Genomic DNA, 18727 nt, shown 5'->3' with positions numbered 1-18727 from the left:
AGGACGACAACTTCCCAATTTAGCGTGTTGGCGCCCCCGCCAGAACGACAAATGCCTTGTTTGTCGTCTTGGCGCGCATAATTGTCGTCCTGGCGTTCTGGCGCCCTGCAAACGCGCCAACACGCCAGAACGAGATGGCAGAAATCAGCCACCATAGATATCAATTGTTCGTACACTCGTTGTGCCATGTCTGTTTAAATAAGGTACCCCCACGTCCCGCTATCAAAAAAAAAGAGTCACTGAATGAATGCAACTTGGTGCTGGTTTGTATGCGGCAAGTACTGTCACCTGCGGGATTAAACAATTTTATCATTAATTTGGTGTCATTAATGACCTCACAAAGCTGATAAAAATTAATATGTACATACTGAAAATATTAACAGATGTTCCATTACAACTAAAGAGAGTTGAACATTCAGAATATAATAATTTTAATATCATTGAATTAATAGGATCAATATGTACTACTGTGATTTAGAATTTACCAATATGACTTTTAATTTAAGGGTTACATTATTGTTACCCTTACAGTTAAATGAATTTACATCAGGCTATGATCGTTTTTATTTTATATTATAATAGAATAATCATTTAACATTGTGTAAAACATTCATTCAAATCTGTCAAAATTGGGCGATAAAGGGAAAAACAGGTATGGAGTCAGAAAAGTTGTCGTGTATATTGTTAATATACGCACCATTTTGCTACTGTTAATAACTTAGAAGTCATTTTTAAAAGTTCAGTTTTGACCTTGAAATGTCTGTGACCTTGAAATAACATTGAAATAACCATATGATACAACATTTTCAAAAATATTTCACTAGTTCATTCACATATAAAGATTAGCAAACATATCAAGTAAAACATACTTTGCCATCATATGCCACTTTCCCCAGATATATATTATTCTATATAATATTATATATAATATTATATATATTAGATACATATTTTATATATTATCATCAGTTTTGTTTACAAAATAGTAAAAGGCATTGAGACACAGTATTTAAACCAATTCAGATGGTATATGAAAATAAAACGAGTGCACAGCGGCATAGTTTATTTGTAAATGCACTTATTTGACCTTTGACCCCATTGTACTGTAATGAGGAACACTAGAAGGCGACAGCCCCTTCTAAATTTCATGTTCGATTCTAAGGAACACTTTAATACTAATATCCGAGCATTAACAAAAAATGCCATCAGAAGTCACATTTTCCCAAGATATTGGCAGACTAATAAGAGTTTTGAAGATACACGTCAGAAGAGTAATTTTTCTAATTAATTTTTAATTTTTACATTAAACTGACACGCAGAAAATATTGCCTTTGGGCAATTTGAAATAGAAACTAAATAACTAATTAACTTTGAGAAAAAAGAAAACACTTCATTTAAATTTCTGATTTCATAAATGTTTTAGAGGAAACATGAAGAACACTTGTAAATTACTTTTAGCTACCTGTATGTTAGCTTTTCTTCTTTTAATAGAAGCTAAACCTCAGAAGCAGACGACAGAGAAGTTGCTAAAAAAACAGAAATGTGAGTTTCTATTTTCATTCTTCTTGCATTCTTCTAATAACAGGGACACATCCTTGGGTGTATGTAATTATTTTCTTAACATTGTTTAAATTCTTGTGCTAGAGTATTCATAATTATTATTTGTAAACATATAGAAAAAAAACGTATATAGGTAGTCATGGATTAAAAGTTAAATTGAGAATTGGTGTTAAGAAGGTTTCCAAGGCGAAGTATCAACTAAGTTTTCATGGTGACTGATTTCTGTCAACTTCGCCTTTTCGCTTTGTCGCCCGCGACAAAGCGAAAAGGCGAGATTTTTGGTATTGGCGCGTTGTCGCCTTTTCGCTTTTCACTTTGCCGCCGAAGGCTCGTTAAAAATCTCGCTTTTTCGCCTTTTCGCGTTGTGGTTTTTCGCTTATAGTGTTCTCAATCTCGCCTTTTCGCTCTGGCGCCCGCGACAAAGTGAAACGGCGCCAATACCAAATATCTCGCCTTTTCGCTTTGTCGCGGGCGACAAAGAGAAAAGGCTTTAAAATAAGAGCAAACTCTAAGTCGGACAGAGGAATGAGATTGCACTCTTGGCACTCTTAAGCGATAAGAAACGAACAGAGAGGAAGTAGGTATTAAATATCGTGATTGAAATACACCATATATACGTGCAAATCTTTTCAATTCTCCTAGCACATTGAAGTAACTTTTTTTCCGAAATAACGCTCATTCACTCGGTAATTACGAACAATAATGGTCAATTCTCCTTACCGAATTGAAATAACTATAATTACAACTACCATACGTTTATACTTTAAACTAGTTCTAATAATTAATAAAATCAAGAATTCTTCGTGTATACAGTTTGATACCAAATAATACCACAAATTATATATTTGAGGTCAATTGATCAGCTCAAATTTCTCTATGAATAAATAGCAGCCATCCCATATGGACAAACTAAAAACGCATGATTTCTCAATGGGAAATTATGTTGGCATATTTCCGCCAACCACATATCCACTTATTTATGTAGACAGTTTTCTCTAAAATTGTCACATATCCAGTTATTATCTGACAAGTGGCAAAATTGCGTGTTATCCAGATAATTATGTTAACAGGACAAAACTGACTGTTAGTGCCCACTTCTGCCATCCACATATTCACATAAATAAGTGGTTATTGTGAAAGTTTGCTTGATATCCAGTTAAAATATTCTTACCCAAATTGGCGATTAACGGTTAGACTTTTCGTCCCCTATACGGAATTGTCACGGCATAGAACTTAAATATTGAAAAAAGGAGAAAATGTGTAGGCGACCGCGTAGCTTAGTCGGTACAACATTGGAACGGTATTCCGAGGCCTCGGGTTCGAGTCCCGGTCTGGCTGCACATTTTTCTCATCCTGTGACAGAATGAATGAATGGTACATTTGGCGCCCAACGTGGGGCCTTGACGGCATTACACTGGTTAGTCTCCGACGCCTGTAATTGCTTGATTTATAAAGTACCCGCTGAAATTATAGGACGAATTTCAAAATGGTGGGAAAATATGTCACGGCATAAAACTGGAATATTGAAACGGGGAGAAAATGTGTAGGCGGTCGGGTAGTTCAGTCCGTAGATTATCGGAACGGAATTCCCCGGGTTCGAGTCTTGGTCTGGCTTCACATTTTTCTCATCTTCTGACAGAATGAATGAGCGTATATCCACCTCATCCCCTACCACCACCCCCCACTTATGGTTTGTGCCTATAGATAGGATTTGGAATGATAAATTTGCATAATTGTTATGCCCATTTATATGTTTTCATTTATTCCGTAATGATAGGGGACGGTTACGGGATATTGCCAATCATAACTGACTAACTAACAAAATCAAGATACCTAGTTAATTATATCTGAATAAGTGACATTTTTACGAAAAATTTCGAGATAAATAAGTGGATATGTGGTTGGCAGAAATATGCCACCATAGAAAATGAAATATTTTGTGATGACAAATATGCATGCATTCTAACATTAAACTTATCGTATGGTGTCAAATATCACACTCGGTTATAAGTAAGCATACCAACGCACAAAAAGTATAATTGACATATATTTAAAAGACTATTACTTGAAAATTTTACCTTCTGTAAAACGATGTTTGAGGAAGAGAATCTCATAGTTTCGTATCGAATGGGGCAGAAAAAATGTCATAGAAGTTAAATGATTATTTTTAAGATTATGTGAACAATGTTATCATCAAGTGCAGTTGTACGGATATGGTATGAATTATTAATGATGAAGACTAATAAAATATGTTTTATATATTAACCTTTAGCATGCTAGATAAATTGTCGTCTGCTGGAAATGTCGTCTGCTAAAATTGTAAAGTTCATTCAATTTGCTCCAAAACTGGAAGAAATATTGTCAGAGTAGCAAACAGCTTGGAACCTGATCAGACGCCGATTTAATCGGCGTCTGATCTGGTTCCAAGCTGTTTGCAAAGGCTGTTAAATTCGCCTGCAGCAGGCTAAGGGTTAAAGACATTTGAAAGCTTTCATGTGAAGCTCTAATGACAATTTAACTGACAATTGTATTACTAATATTTGAAAATTTGAATTCCAATGCAATAAGAATGTATAATAAACCTTTATACTTTTCTATACAGAGGACTGAAGGGCACCATATTCTAACATATTTTTTTACAATTAACAGAATCAGTAGTTTCGAGCAATGAAATACAGATGCAGTTGAGAAATCAGTGACTTACCTAACAGATTGTCACCAGAACTGATACGTCAGTGATAAAAGTGCAGGAGAAAAATTAATGTTATATGAATGAAAGATAACATTATGTCAACCATGGACTATTGCAGTACTGTATGGGGGCTAGCCTGTAAATCAGATACTGATAAAATATATAATATACAAAAGAGGGCAATTCGTGTAATAACGAAAAAATGTATCCGCAAGTAGCGTGTTCAAAAATCTGAATCTGCTCACTTTTGAAAACAGATGCAATTATCACATGGCTGTACTGGTTTTTAAATGTGACCATAACCTTGTACCAAAATATATGCCTGAATTATTATCTTTTGCTCACAACGATAGATATAATCTTCGTTCCTCGTCACATAAAGATCTTTCTTTGCTGAAGCCCCGAACAAACTACTTGAAACAAACATTCTCATACAAAGCCACACATTAATGGAATTCAATTCCATCAAACATCAAACTGCAAGATAATCTATTAACATTTTAACGAAAAATTAAGGATTGTTTATTACAGGAACAACGTTACTAATACTGAGATTTATTTATTTTATTTTCTTTTTTAATCTTCATCAATAATCATGCATTTTTATGACATAGGGTAGCTTTTAAATTTTATGAAATTGATGGATGAATGTACATGTATGAAAATGAATTACACTGATTTATTCTCCTCGTAAAATCATTTCAAATCGAGTTTGTTTTTTAAAGTGTGTTTGTCGTTAAAATTGTGCTACTGATACTCTTATTATTGTAGATACTGCGTTTTACATTTATATAGAAGGCCATATTGGAAATAAGTTGTATGTATACTATATACTCTTAATATGTCACCTTCTTAAAATAAAGTTATTATTATTATTTATTATTATTATTCTTACAACATTTAAATACAAAGGCGAAAATCTTATGTTTGTGTTATTTTGTGGCACTTTGTTTTAGCTATACTAAGCGTATGTCATTTTGAGAACACTTTTGACGATATCCTATATACGCTGACATATTACTTTATTTTAATACTTGGAAATGCATATGCTTCTTTCAGGAAAAAATATGTTTTATGAAGTTACATTATGGCACGTTATAGCAGTAGCAAATATAAAGGCGAGAAAACGAAAGATGGCTATTGGCATCATCGTATCGTCTTAGCTATATATTGTAACCTAATGTTACAGGCAGCAGCTTAGTAGCATCGTATACTGATACACGGGCGGTAAACGCGCAATCCAGTTCCAGCTTTCCCCCAAACGGAACATTTCATTCAAGTGTATGTAATTTTCATGACTGTTTTACACGTGTTTGATCATTAGAAACGTCATACTTCCAGAAAAAAAGGCACACGAGTTAGAAAATTTGCATTTTTCATGATTCCAAACTTTTTTGACAGTTCGAGCCAGCAGAGTTTTCGTGATAACATGGCTGATTCTTAGATTAATAAGTTGGTATTTCACACATAATAATAAATTATGATCTTTATTCATTTTTATGTCGAATAGCATTTTGCTTTTTTTCGAAAACACTCGTAAATATGTCATTAATTACAAAAGCAAAAACCCACCTACCTCGATTTTGTATAATTTGACGCGCAACACCAGCACCGGAAGTCGAGCAACCCATTTTAAGCGTATTCCCAGCAGGAATTGGATTGCGCGTTTACCACCCGTGTGACAGTCTCCGACACCCGACCGAACTAGCTTTTAACCAGCGGAACTGATTCTTAACTATTTTAATGCTATTTTCTTAATTGCAAGGAAGAATTATCATCGTTTTCAAAATATATCACACAAACGTATTTCTTTGTTTATCGGAGAAAGTTACATTGATTCCACCTAAATTTCGACGATATGCTTTTCAGAAATATATTTGTATTTTTATTAAGCATACTTAATTAATGCCACGTGAATTGTATGTAATTTCAGTGGACTTTTAATAACTTGGCACGTCTGTGTCGTTTACGCATACTTTTCTACATGTTTGTTTTCCTGTTGTACTCAAACCTCACTCACTTACTTCAGTGAAGTCGACATGGTTCAGGCAAGGTTTCAAAGATATCGAAGAGGAAATAAACAAAAAGAAGAACACCAACATAGCCAAGAATATAATTATTTTCATTGGAGATGGAATGGGCGTATCCACGGTGACAGCTGCCAGAATACTAGATGGGCAGAATAACGGTAGACCTGGAGAGGAAAATGTTCTTACTTTTGAAGAGTTCGACAACGTAGCTTTATCCAAGGTAATAATTATTGTATACAAGTTATGCTGGAGAACAGATTTTAAATGAAGGTCTATACGTTAATCGCTTTGCTTTATTTGCCCGTGTTTTTCCTGATGCCATGAGCTAACGAAATAGAAAAGTCTATGTCATTCCTTCTACAATACGATATCTAAAACAATATATTCATATATAATCAGCAAAAATATATTGCGTAAATGTGTTAAATTGTATGTGTGTGTTGACTTGAATTGTACATGTAGTAGTAGCAGTAGTAGTAGCATTTCCACTGTTACAGCCACTGCCATCACTCCTACCATCACACCACCATCACCACCGCCACTACTACTACCAATATTATCATTATTATTATTATTATTAGACATACAACGTCGACTTTATGACACCAGACTCTGCTGGTACGGCTACAGCTATGCTATGCGGTGTGAAAACAAATGTTGCAACTCTAGGACTCGATGGACGAGCAGTATATTCAGACTGTGCTGCATCGGAAAATGCTGGACAGCTAGACTCATTGCTTCATTGGGCCCAGGCTGCAGGTAAAATTCTTAAATTACAGAAATACTAGATCTCTTGATGCATAGGTCACATCATCTCTAAATACATCAATGACAGTAGAACATTTCATACATTTGGCCATGGGGCTGAGTAAAAATAAGCTAGTTTCTTTGATGAATTGGACCCATGTAAGAAGTAAAGTACATATATATAACACTGAACCAAGACAGCGGATGAATTAATGTCCTGCTTTCAAAAGAAAATTCGGTATAAAGTTCATCTTGTATCAGGAGACATCCTTAGGGAAGAGCAAATGAGCTGCACCATGAGAAAACCAACATAGTGCATTTGCGACCAGCCGCGCAGTCTGGTCAGGATCCATGCTGTTCGCTAACGGTTTCTGTAATTGCAATAGGCTTTGAAAATGAACAGCATGGATCCTTACCAGACTGCGCGGATGCGCAAGCTGGTCTGGATCCATGCTGGTCGCAAATGCACTATGTTGGTTTTCTCATGGTGCGGCTCAGGTGGTCTCTTTATATGACATAATGTGTTATTCGACAACACTACAAGGAAATAAAGTAGTGATTTCTTCATGCAAGTGGTATCTTAACAGACATGGACTCTCTAGCAAATATGACCATATGACAAGACGTGTTTTATTTCAGTTGCGTAATTTAGCGTCAATTAAAACTCGTTACCACTCTGGGGAGGAGCTCGTGATGTTATTGTTGTCACTGTTTATGCATTCTCATTTTCAAGGTCACTAGAATAGCAATATTGCATTTATTTTAAAAGCAACACCCGATTTTTTCCATCTTTTTCGATCAGCAGGTAAAAGAACTTGGATTTTGAAAACAGAGAAAGCATCGCGGCGCATGTCAAGTGCTACTTGTAATTATAGCAATAAGCGATCATTCATTTGACAGCACCAGGCTCTACTTTATTTTGTCGTTACATAGGTAAACGAACCGGAATTGTAACTACAGCTAGAGTTACACATGCCACACCAGCCGCCGCTTATGCTAAAACACCAAACCGAGACTGGGAGGGCGACACTGAAATGACGAAGGACGATGCACCATGTAAAGATATTGCTAGGCAGCTCATCGAAGACAATCCAGATATAAATGTTAGCAGTAAGAAGCACCCACTAAATAATTTAACTCTATATTTTTCTCGCCCGCTTGTCCGAAAGCCTGTTGGTCAGAAGGCGAAACAGTCCGATGGCCAACTAGTCATTATTTACTTCAGATCTATCCAGCTGTCTGTCGGAAAACCTGCTAGCCTGTAGGCATGCTGGTCCTTACGTCAACATGTGTAGCAAACCCTTCAAATAATGCAAATGTTAATCTATCTGAAGGTCTGCTAGTCAGAAACGGAACGCAACGTTATAGGGAAAGGGTTAGTTCATTCCTTAGATCAGAGTATGGTAGGGAAAGTAATCAAATAATTTTAACAAAAAGCTGTGTTAATATTAGTTTGCCTAATTGTAGGTTAGGTATTTAGAGTCCTTAGTATCTGCAATACTACCATTAATTGTTAAATATTTCTCTTAGGAAAACTTTTTATCTCAGCCTATGAAAGTTGTAAGATCCGTCTGTATGTAGCTGTTCTTATTGTTCTTAGAAGCGAAGTCATTGACATTGGAGCGTCTACTGTGTACAGAACCTAAATGTTTTATAAGTGTTAAGTATGTCAGAGCAAACACTGTTGAATCACAGACCAATAAAATATCTTGAGAAAGTATACGTGTATGTACAACAATTATCTTGATTCTCCACTTATTAGTCCCCTACTGGTTGAAAACCAGTTTCGGGGACTATAGGAATGCACTTTTCCGTCATTCCGTCTTTCCGTCATTCCGTCATTCTGTCATTCCGTCATTCCGTCCGTCCGCAATTTCGTGTCCGGTCCATAACTCTGTCATCCATGAAGGGATTTTAATATTACTTGGCACAAATGTTCCCCATGATGAGACGACGTGTCATGCGCAAAACCCGGACCCCTAGCTCAAAGGTCAAGGTCACAATTGGAGGTCAAAGGTCAACAGGGCTTTTTTCCTGTCCGGTCCACAACTCTCCCATCCTTGAAGGGATTTTAGTATTACTTGGCACAAATGTTCCCCATGATGAGATGATGTGTCATGCGCAAATCCCGGACCCCTAGCTCAAAGGTCAAGGTCACAATTGGAGGTCAAAGGTCAACAGGGCTTTTTTCCTGTCCGGTCAATAACTCTCCCATCCATGAAGAGATTTTAATATTACTTGGCACAAATGTTCCCCATGAGGAGACGACGTGTCCTGCGCAAAACCTGGACCCCTAGCTTAAAGGTCAAGGTCACAGTTGGAGGTCAAATGTCAACAAGGCTTTTTTCCTGTCCGGTCCATAACTCTCCCATCTATGAAGGGATTTTAATATTACTTGGCACAAATGTACCTCATAATAAGACGATGTGTCATGTACAACTTTCAGACCCCTAGCTCAAAGGTCAAGGTCACACTTAGCAGTCAAATGTTAACATAGCATGAACAGGGTCTGTTTCGTGTCCGGTCCATAACTCTGACATTCATTAAGGGATTTTAATTTCACTTAGCACAAGTGTTCCCCATGATGAGACGACGTGTCATGCGCAAATCCCGGACCCCTAGCTCAAAGGTCAAGGTCACAGTTGGGGGTCAGAGGTCAACAGAGTTTTTTTCCTGTCCTGTCCATAACTCTGCCATCCATGAAGGGATTTTAATATTACTTGGCACAGATGTTTCCCATGATGAGACGACACCCAGTACCCTAGCTTAAAGGTCAAGGTCACACTTTGAGATCAAAGGTCAAGAGGATTTTTTTCCTGTCCGGTCTATAACTTTGTCATGCAAAGCAGGATTTAGATATCAGTTGGCACAAATATTCCCCTGGATGAGACAACATGTCATGCGCAAGAACCAGGTCCCTAGGTCTAAGGTCAAGGTCATATTTAGAGGTCAAAGGTCAAATTCAAGAATGACTTTGTATGGAACATTTCTTCTTCATGCATGGAGGGATTTTGATGTAACTTGGACCAAATGTTCACCACCATGAGGCACCCTTGTTTTTAGAATTACGTCCCTTTGTTTTACTATAAATAGATTTTAATGTAACTTTTTTATTACTGGCGGTAGAGAAAAATCGAGACCACTTTTCTGTGGTACAGCATGCATGTTACATCCAATTTTTAGGTGTACTTTGGCCAATCTCTACCTGGTAAAGAGTTTCTTGTGGACTTATATTATTTTTTTTTTTTTTTTTTTTTTTTTAAAGATTAATTTCCCTTTGTTGTTACTATAAATAACTTACATGATAACATTTTTATAATCAGCCAAAAAAATTCAATATGAAAACAACTGTGGGTTTTTATATATATATGCACATTTTAATCCAAGTGTGTTGTTATAACATATTGTATATGTAGTACAATATTGTTTATACATCATTGACAGATATCAGTTCATTATGTTATACTGCAGTAGAGAAAATTAGGTGCCTTCCAGTAGGGGACTTTGTATTGCATGGCAATACTTCATTCACTTGTTTATTTGTTTCTTCTGTGACTGGTCAGGTAATTCTAGGTGGAGGAAGAAAATTCTTTCTCCCTGACAGCAAAGCAGATCCAGAAACAAACAGTGTTGATCCAGCCCAGAGACAAGATGGAAGGGATCTCATAGAGGTATCATTATTAGACTTACACATAACTAACAGTATTGATTGTTGGAATGACAGACATGCACACATAATGACTCACATAGTTAACAGTCTTGATTGATGGAATGACAGACATGCACACATAATGATTCACATAGTTAACAGTCTTGATTGTTGAAATGACAGGCACGCACACATAATGATTCACATAGTTAACAGTTTTGATTGTTGGAATGACATGCACGCACACATAATGACTCACATAGTTAACAGTCTTGATTGTTGGAATGTCAAACACGCACACATAATGATTCACATAGTTAACAGTGATTGTTGGAATGAGAGGCACGCACACATAATGATTCACATAGGTAACAGTCTTGATTGTTGGAATGACAGACACGCACACATAATGATTCACATAGGTAACAGTCTTGATTGTTGGAATGACAGACACGCACACATAATGACTCACATAGTTAACAGTCTTGATTGTTGGAATGAATGACAGACATGCACACATAATGATTTATATAGTTAACAGTATTGACTGTTAGAGTGACAGACATGTACACATACTTAACACTTTTGGATGTTGTAATGCACACAGGGGTAAATGATTTAAAAAAAAAACCGTTGGAAATGCCTTGTAACTTTAATTGGTAATAACTTAATGCTTTTTCCATTTTTTTACGTATTTATAGGTGCCAATTTCTCTTACGTAAGTATTAATTGAAATTACGTGATTTCCAAGTTTCCAGCAGTACATTTAAAAGTTTAACTATTTTTAATATTTCAAAAAGCAGAGGATTTAAGGAAGTTTGCATCCAGGTAGACAATGAACAAATAACTTTAACTAACAAATCCATGAACCAGTATGACATGTATTTAGGTTTATATGATATGAGCATGACAAAAAAAATAGAGTTTAGTTCCCACTAACGCTGTATAATTTTTCTGCATACTTCTGCAATTATAAATCAATTGAATTTCAATTAATTAATTGAATCAATTGATTAATTAATTAATTGAATCAGTTAATTATTTGAATTAATTCAAGGAAATAAATCTGGCCACACATCCATTTATTTATAAGAGCTTTATTTGTAAAGCATGTGGTTGTTCGTATATGCTATTTTTACTCTATATAGGAGTGGGAAAACGACAAGAAAAGTCGAGGAAAGAAGCACAAATATGTATGGAACAGGGATGACTTTATGAAAGTAACGGATAAATCTGAGTTTCTGTTGGGTAAGAAAACTAGGACTACAGAAAATCTATTTTGCACTGTAAACTGACCTTTAATGAAACACGTTGAAAAAGACTATTTTTGTTATTTAAAGACACTGGTGATGTTAACGCAGCATAATCCTGTCATTGTTAGCTAATTTTGTTTTTAAATACAATACAATACAATACAATACAATACAATACAATACACAATACAATACAATGCAGTACAATACAGAATACAGTGCAGTGCAGTGAAATGAAGTGAAGTGAAGTGCAGTTCAGTACTGTACACTAAAATTGTTTGCACAAACAATGTTTAAAGCAATAGAAATTACAATGTAGGGTAAATGTTTTGGTATCTACATATATTGGCGACGTAGAAGATCAATCTGGCTTAATTTCCTTTTAGTTTATACTAATTTGTTTTAGCTCGATTGTGATGAAAGCTTCAAGCTTATTGGAACCACTCTCGAGTCCGCTTCCTGGAAAAACCAGTACTGGTGTCATATGAGAAGTCATGGTCGTGACCCCAATGGGGCTCGAACCCACGACCCCTGGATTGAGCGGCCGACACCTTATCCACTAGACCACCGCTCCCCTTAAATTTCCTTTTAGTGTTCTTGAGTTTTTCCGAAATTAGATTTGTTTGTAGTGTATTGTATAATTGGCAACATGTAATACTAGCTTTTTAAATATGTATGTCTATGGCATTGCATATACGAAAAGAAAATGATAATTATTTTGCATAATATCTGTTCTGCAAGTCTTACATTTTTTGTTTCATACATTCCGCTTTCCAAAGCGTAACTCATGTGAGAAGGTTCAGAATTTTGTCAAGGTTATGTCATATAAAGGGTTTCGGCTTAATAAATTATTTTAGCCGTTAATGTAAAGAAAATATAATTTAAACCATTTATTCCGTGTCAATACGTGCGCTTTGTAAGGGGGCGATCGATCTCAGAGAGTGAAAGCCTTTGACCTATTTGCTGTCACTTTCGATGACTTGTAGCATATCTTTGATACGAGCGTTTAAACATGCATTTAGTCAAAATTATTAGACACATTTATTGTTTGTTTGTTTGAAAGCATAAAAATTATAAAAGCACCACCTTTCAAACAACGATGTTGTATGTGTACTACTTATATTGTAGCCGATATAAATGAAATATACAAAAAACTCAAAGAAATTATCATTTAATATGTTGTATAATTTATATCTGCACAGGCCTCTTTGAACCAAGTCATATGAATTTTGATTTGCTACGGACAGACTCAGGGCCCTCGGGTGAACCATCCCTTGCAGAAATGGTTGAAAAGGCTATCGATATTTTGGAGGAAGCAGATAATGGATTTGTCCTTGTTGTAGAAGGTATAAAGTTTGTCTTGCATACCTGTCTGGGTTTAATGTGTTGTCATCAGTTCGGGAAAACTCTGTCTTAGACCCGGAGTGTAAAATTACTCTTGTGCAATACATGACGTAAAACAAACAATATTTAAGGTCGTGCAGTTTGTGATTTCTGCATTAACCGGCTGGTACGAAAATTTACGTGACGGTGACAGCCGTTGAATGCCGAAGTAGGATACGGAGAATATGCAATCGCACGAAATTTGCCGAGTGTCGTTACAGATCAACTATCTTATTAATAAATTATACGGTAAAGTTTATTCTTTTGTACGTAAAATTGGACCAGAAGCAAATATCTTGATTGTTCCTCGTTATTCTTTTATTATAACATTCCAATCATAAAGAATTATTTAAAACATCAACAACATTATTTAACAAAAAATCATGACGCTGCAGGTCATAAAACAACCCCGGGACTAAATATAGTAACATCTCTTACGAACTTTGAATCAAATGTATGAAATTGTAAGAAAATATTGGTATAAAGAAAGTCATTTATTCGATTGTATTTCTACTACTATTATTTGTTGAAGAAAAGATTAAACTCACTAGCTGTAGTTGCAGATGGGAATATCAGGCTCGGACCTCGTCACTGCCTAAAAAGTTGCCATCAAACCGGAAATTCTCATCTACTACTAAACCAGTGGAATAATATTATACTTTTGATGAGTTTCACGATATTTGCAATGTTTATAATTATTTGAGACAGTCATTTACTTGTAATTTCATTCCTGAATTCTTTATTGATTGCTACTTTGGTACCGCATAGACACTGACAAATTCTCTTAATATGTTGCTTAAAATGATAAGTCTTTAGTCGTCTTTCTGTCTGACAGTGTTTAGATACTCAGATTATAATTTGCCTCCATTAGGAACTGAACTGTTTTTGACAGCACAGTTGTTTTGTCATTTTTTAAGACTGTTAAAGTCACAAGTACCCTAAACATTTTATTTCTGAATGGAATTTCCTTTCCTGTACTATTTATTTAATCGCATCAATATCGTATAGTCGTCCTTAAACGTAGGTTGTTGGTATAATTTCGGTGCGAACTATGTCAGCATTATTGAAAGAGTTTTACAATTGTAGGTGCACGTATTGACCATGGCCACCATGGAAATCTGCCAAAGCTGTCACTCTACGATACTCTGGCCTTCGATAAAGCGGTCAAAGTCGCGAGAAGAAATACAGAGTTAAAGGATACTCTGATGATTGTTACGGCCGACCACTCACACACATTCACCATCTCTGGATATCCAACCAGAGGTGCAAATATACTTGGTAAGTTTTGTACACAGTACAACTTTGTTACGGCCGATCACTCACACGCATTCACCATCTCTGGATATCCAAACAGAGGTGCAAATATATTTGGTAAGCTTTGTACACATTACAACTTTGATATGGCCGATCACTCGCACGCATTAACCATCTCTGGATATCCAAACAGATGTGCAAATATACTTGATAAGTTTTGTACACAGTACAACTTTGTTACGGCCTATCACTCACACACATTCACCATTGTTGGATATCCAAACAGAGGTGCAAATATACTTGGTAAGTTTTGTACACAGTACAACTTTGTTACGGCCGATCACTCACACATATTCACCATCTCTGGATGTCCAAACAGAGGTGCAAATATATTTGGTAAATTTTGTACACATTACAACTTTGGTATGGCCGATCACTCACACATATTCATCATCTCTGGATGTCCAAACAGAGGTGCAAATATACTTGGTAAGTTTTGTACACATTACAACTTTGTTATGGCCGATCACTCACACGCATTCACCATCTCTGGATATCCAAACAGAGATGCAAATATACTTGGTAAGTTTTGTAGATAGTACAACTTTGTTACGGCCGATCACTCACACATATTAACCATCTCTGGATATCCAAACAGATGTGCAAATATACTTGGAAAGTTTTGTACACAGTACAACTTTATTACAGCCGATCACTCACACACATTCGCCATCTCTGGATATCCAAACAGATGTGCAAATATACTTGGTAAGTTTTGTACACAGTACAACTTTGTTACGGCCGATCACTCACACACATTCACCATTGCTGGATATCCAAACAGATGTGCAAATATACTTGGTAAGTTTTGTACACAGTACAACTTTATTACAGCCGATCACTCACACACATTCACCATCTCTGGATATCCAAACAGAGGTGCAAATATACTTGATAAGTTTTGTACACAGTATAACTTTGATATGGCCGATCACTCACACATATTCACCATTGCTGGATATCCAAACAGATGTGCAAATATACTTGGTAATTTTTGTACACATTATGTAGAACTTTGTTACGGCCGATCACTCACACACATTCACCATTGCTGGATATCCAAACAGATGTGCAAATATACTTGATAAGTTTTGTACACATTACAACTTTGTTCCGGCCGATCACTCACACGCATTCACCATTGATGGATATCCAAACAGAGGTGCAAATATACTTGGATTCAGTGTTGTTATATTTTCTTGTCCTTTGGGATCGCGGAGTCCATTCAATTGATGTGTAATAGAGTTCCGCTTAAGCCGGTGCTAGGGGGCATTTTTCATGCATTCTTTGCTTCCAAAGGATCGTTTTTACAGAATTTATTAGTAAGTTTCATACACAGTTCAACTTTGCATAAGCATGCCGTTCTTTACAAACATTCTCTAGATCCTAGAGCACTCTAAATACTTTCGCTTCCCTACACGACACAGTTTTGGCAAGGACCAATGCTATAAAGAGGATAATGATTTAATTATTTTGAACTACAAGCAACTAAATACAGTACTGTAAACTTATAAACTGACCGTTCCCTGCTGATTGTTTACCAGAATATTGGATTACTACAAAGAAAAATCATTTAAGACTTGGGTACACAACCTTAAGTGCTACTTGGACACACTACTGCTACAGTAATACTTGTGGTCATTTTCAGCCATGAAATACATTCACCATAATGTAAGCGGGCGCTCTACCATTAGGCTACCGAGGCGGTGCAAGGACTTTTTAGGAGCTTAGTATCTATTATACCCATAATATCCATGATCTCTTAATGCATACTATACTTCTACTCAAAACTTGAGGAACCAGTTGTGGATGTTTTTACCTAACACTCATAAACTGATTTAAATAGGATTAGTGGATCGTGGAAACGCAGCACTGGACGGAAAACCCAGGACGATTTTACAGTACAGTAATGGACCAGGTTACGCTGAGCCAAGAGCAGATCTAACGGGAGTGGATACAAGTAAGAGAAAAAAATTGAGTATATTTCTGAAATGTCTTTGTATCAAAATGTATTTTTTGTTGTAAAATATGTAAAGGATCGTACAACAAATGCAACAAATCTAACTAGCTGTGGTGGATTCATAAGAACTTATATCCTACTTATTTGTATTTTCATACGTGTTAAGTGACGGAGCAGATCATCTGTACGTACATTTGTACGTCAGTGTCTCTGTTAGCATTTTCATTTCCGTCCAACAACTTAAGAATGCTTTGACCCTTGATCCTCAGTTTTTATACATAAGGTCATCATGAGCGGAGCATAATCCCTACAGATTTTGAGGTCAGTAGATCAAAGGTCAAGGTCACAGTGACTGATTATACAAAAAAACATGTTCTGCTCAATATTTTGAGAATGACCATCAAACCTGACAGGCACATTGCTCATGGGGAATGAATGTCTGATTTTGAAAACAGTGGGTATAAGGTTAACATCACAGTGACTGTTAGTGATAAAAGAACATACACCATGGACTCTTGTAACTGAGGTTTCTTAGTCAAAGGTCATGGTTTGTGCCAAAACAAAAACAAAAAAAAACCATATTTTATTCACATTTTTTTCAACAATTAATTTAATAAACAATTTTTTTTCATATTATATATGTTAAATAAACCAAGCCGAGATTCAACGAGTTGTTCCTTAACTTCATTGTCTATGTGTATTGAAAAAGGAAGCGAATCAATAACGGAGTGGTTAGATGAATGTATAATGTGATGGCGCTGATCATCTATACGTCTATTTGCCATGGGTTTTTTCCCCGCTCAGTTAACTTCAGATTGTTTGACTCATAATTCTCAACCTTGATAAGCACATTGATTCGGGTGTATTATACTCTTAAGTGTGACCAGTAGTGAAATTTAGTATGTACCTATATAAATTCTGTTAAAAATACGGCTCGTATTACATAAGTAAATATGAACAGGCAGAAAAAGATCTGTATTGTATCTTTTGTATTGTATGTTGCCGGGACTATTTTCATTCCATATGTATGACTTAACACAGTTCTATAAAACCTCACTCAGTTATATTTTAGCATTGATAAACATGAAAGGTTTAGTTCGATAATAAAACACCGAAAAAAAAGGTGGAGGTATATAACAACTGTAGCTAGATCTTGGATTTCGTATTCGGCTCGCGTGGTTTGCCAGGTCAGATCACACTCGCTGCTTACACGCCTCGTGAGAACCGATCTGGCAAAATCCACTCAAGCCGAATACAGCATCCAAGATCGAGTTACGATTATAATAATTGTATACTGTTGTATATGACTTTAATGGTAAGAGTAAACGCCTAGATACACATAAAATATTGATATAGTGCAACTTTTAAACTGATGGTAGTTACCAAAGTTATTGCTTACTTTCATTTCAGCTGCGACGGGTTTCATGTTCTCTTCTGGAGTACCGCTACCAACTGAGACACACGCTGGCGAGGATGTGGCTATCTATGCCAGCGGCCCAATGTCGCACCTGATAAATGGCGTCAAAGAACAGAGTTATATTGCCCATGTTATGGCGTATGCAAGTTGCCTTGGGCCGTATTCAAGTGGCAATAAACTTCGAAAATGCATGACAGGTCGCAAGAAAGTATAACAAAAACTTTTTAAAACACATAAATGTAGTCACAAAAAAAATGGAATTTTCTTTTTAAAACAAAGTATTAAAATATTGAGCTCATCATTATGTGGACAATATATAATTTTAAACTAAACTGTACCTGATTCAAGAGTAGTTACTTCACCTTCAAAATTCTAAGCCTGTTAAGCATTCCTATTAGTAATGTATTTATCACATCTTTTATTGTGATATGAACTTACGGTTAAGAATCTGTTTTCAGTTTAGATGAAAAATAAATTTTACTATCAGTATGTCTTTAGTATGCATTTGTTCCTACAGAAATGTTATGATCCTGAAAATTCACCCAATATGTTTTTTCTTTCTGATACTAACCCTTACCCTGCTAAATTTCTTTAATGAACTTTTGTCCATCCTCCAATTTAGACAGTGCCTTGACTGTTAAAAGGGGCGCTTACCTAAAAGATACTGGCTGAATAACGAAAATTGCAGATTATGATCAGACTGCACGGATGTGCAGTCTGAT

The 18727-nt window shown here is 36.0% G+C and overlaps 1 protein-coding gene across 1 annotated transcript; it reads left to right on the top strand.

The window, feature by feature from the left end:
- Positions 1 to 6339: 6339 nt before the first annotated feature.
- LOC123546207 (alkaline phosphatase, tissue-nonspecific isozyme-like) lies at positions 6340 to 18357 on the top strand. Its single transcript, XM_053551417.1, has 9 exons — positions 6340 to 6502; positions 6864 to 7041; positions 7963 to 8132; positions 10593 to 10700; positions 11827 to 11926; positions 13134 to 13277; positions 14401 to 14592; positions 16475 to 16588; positions 17999 to 18357. The coding sequence occupies exons 1-9, from the start codon at positions 6389 to 6391 to the stop codon at positions 18217 to 18219; spliced, it is 1341 nt and encodes a 446-aa protein (XP_053407392.1). The 5' UTR covers positions 6340 to 6388; the 3' UTR covers positions 18220 to 18357.
- Positions 18358 to 18727: the final 370 nt, after the last annotated feature.

This window comes from Mercenaria mercenaria, chromosome 9 (genome assembly GCF_021730395.1).
Source record: "Mercenaria mercenaria strain notata chromosome 9, MADL_Memer_1, whole genome shotgun sequence".
NCBI classification, from domain to species: Eukaryota; Metazoa; Mollusca; class Bivalvia; order Venerida; family Veneridae; genus Mercenaria; species Mercenaria mercenaria.
Note: the sequence above shows the minus strand (reverse complement) of the source record. Positions and strands in the feature narration are given on the sequence as shown.

Coding starts and splice junctions, on each gene's coding strand:
- LOC123546207 (XM_053551417.1), top strand. CDS start 6,389: ATGGGCGTATCCACGGTGACAGCTGCCAGAATACTAGATGGGCAGAAT. Junction 6,503..6,863: donor ACAACGTAGCTTTATCCAAG/GTAATAATTATT, acceptor TATTATTATTAG/ACATACAACGTCGACTTTAT. Junction 14,593..16,474: donor CAGAGGTGCAAATATACTTG/GTAAGTTTTGTA, acceptor TGATTTAAATAG/GATTAGTGGATCGTGGAAAC.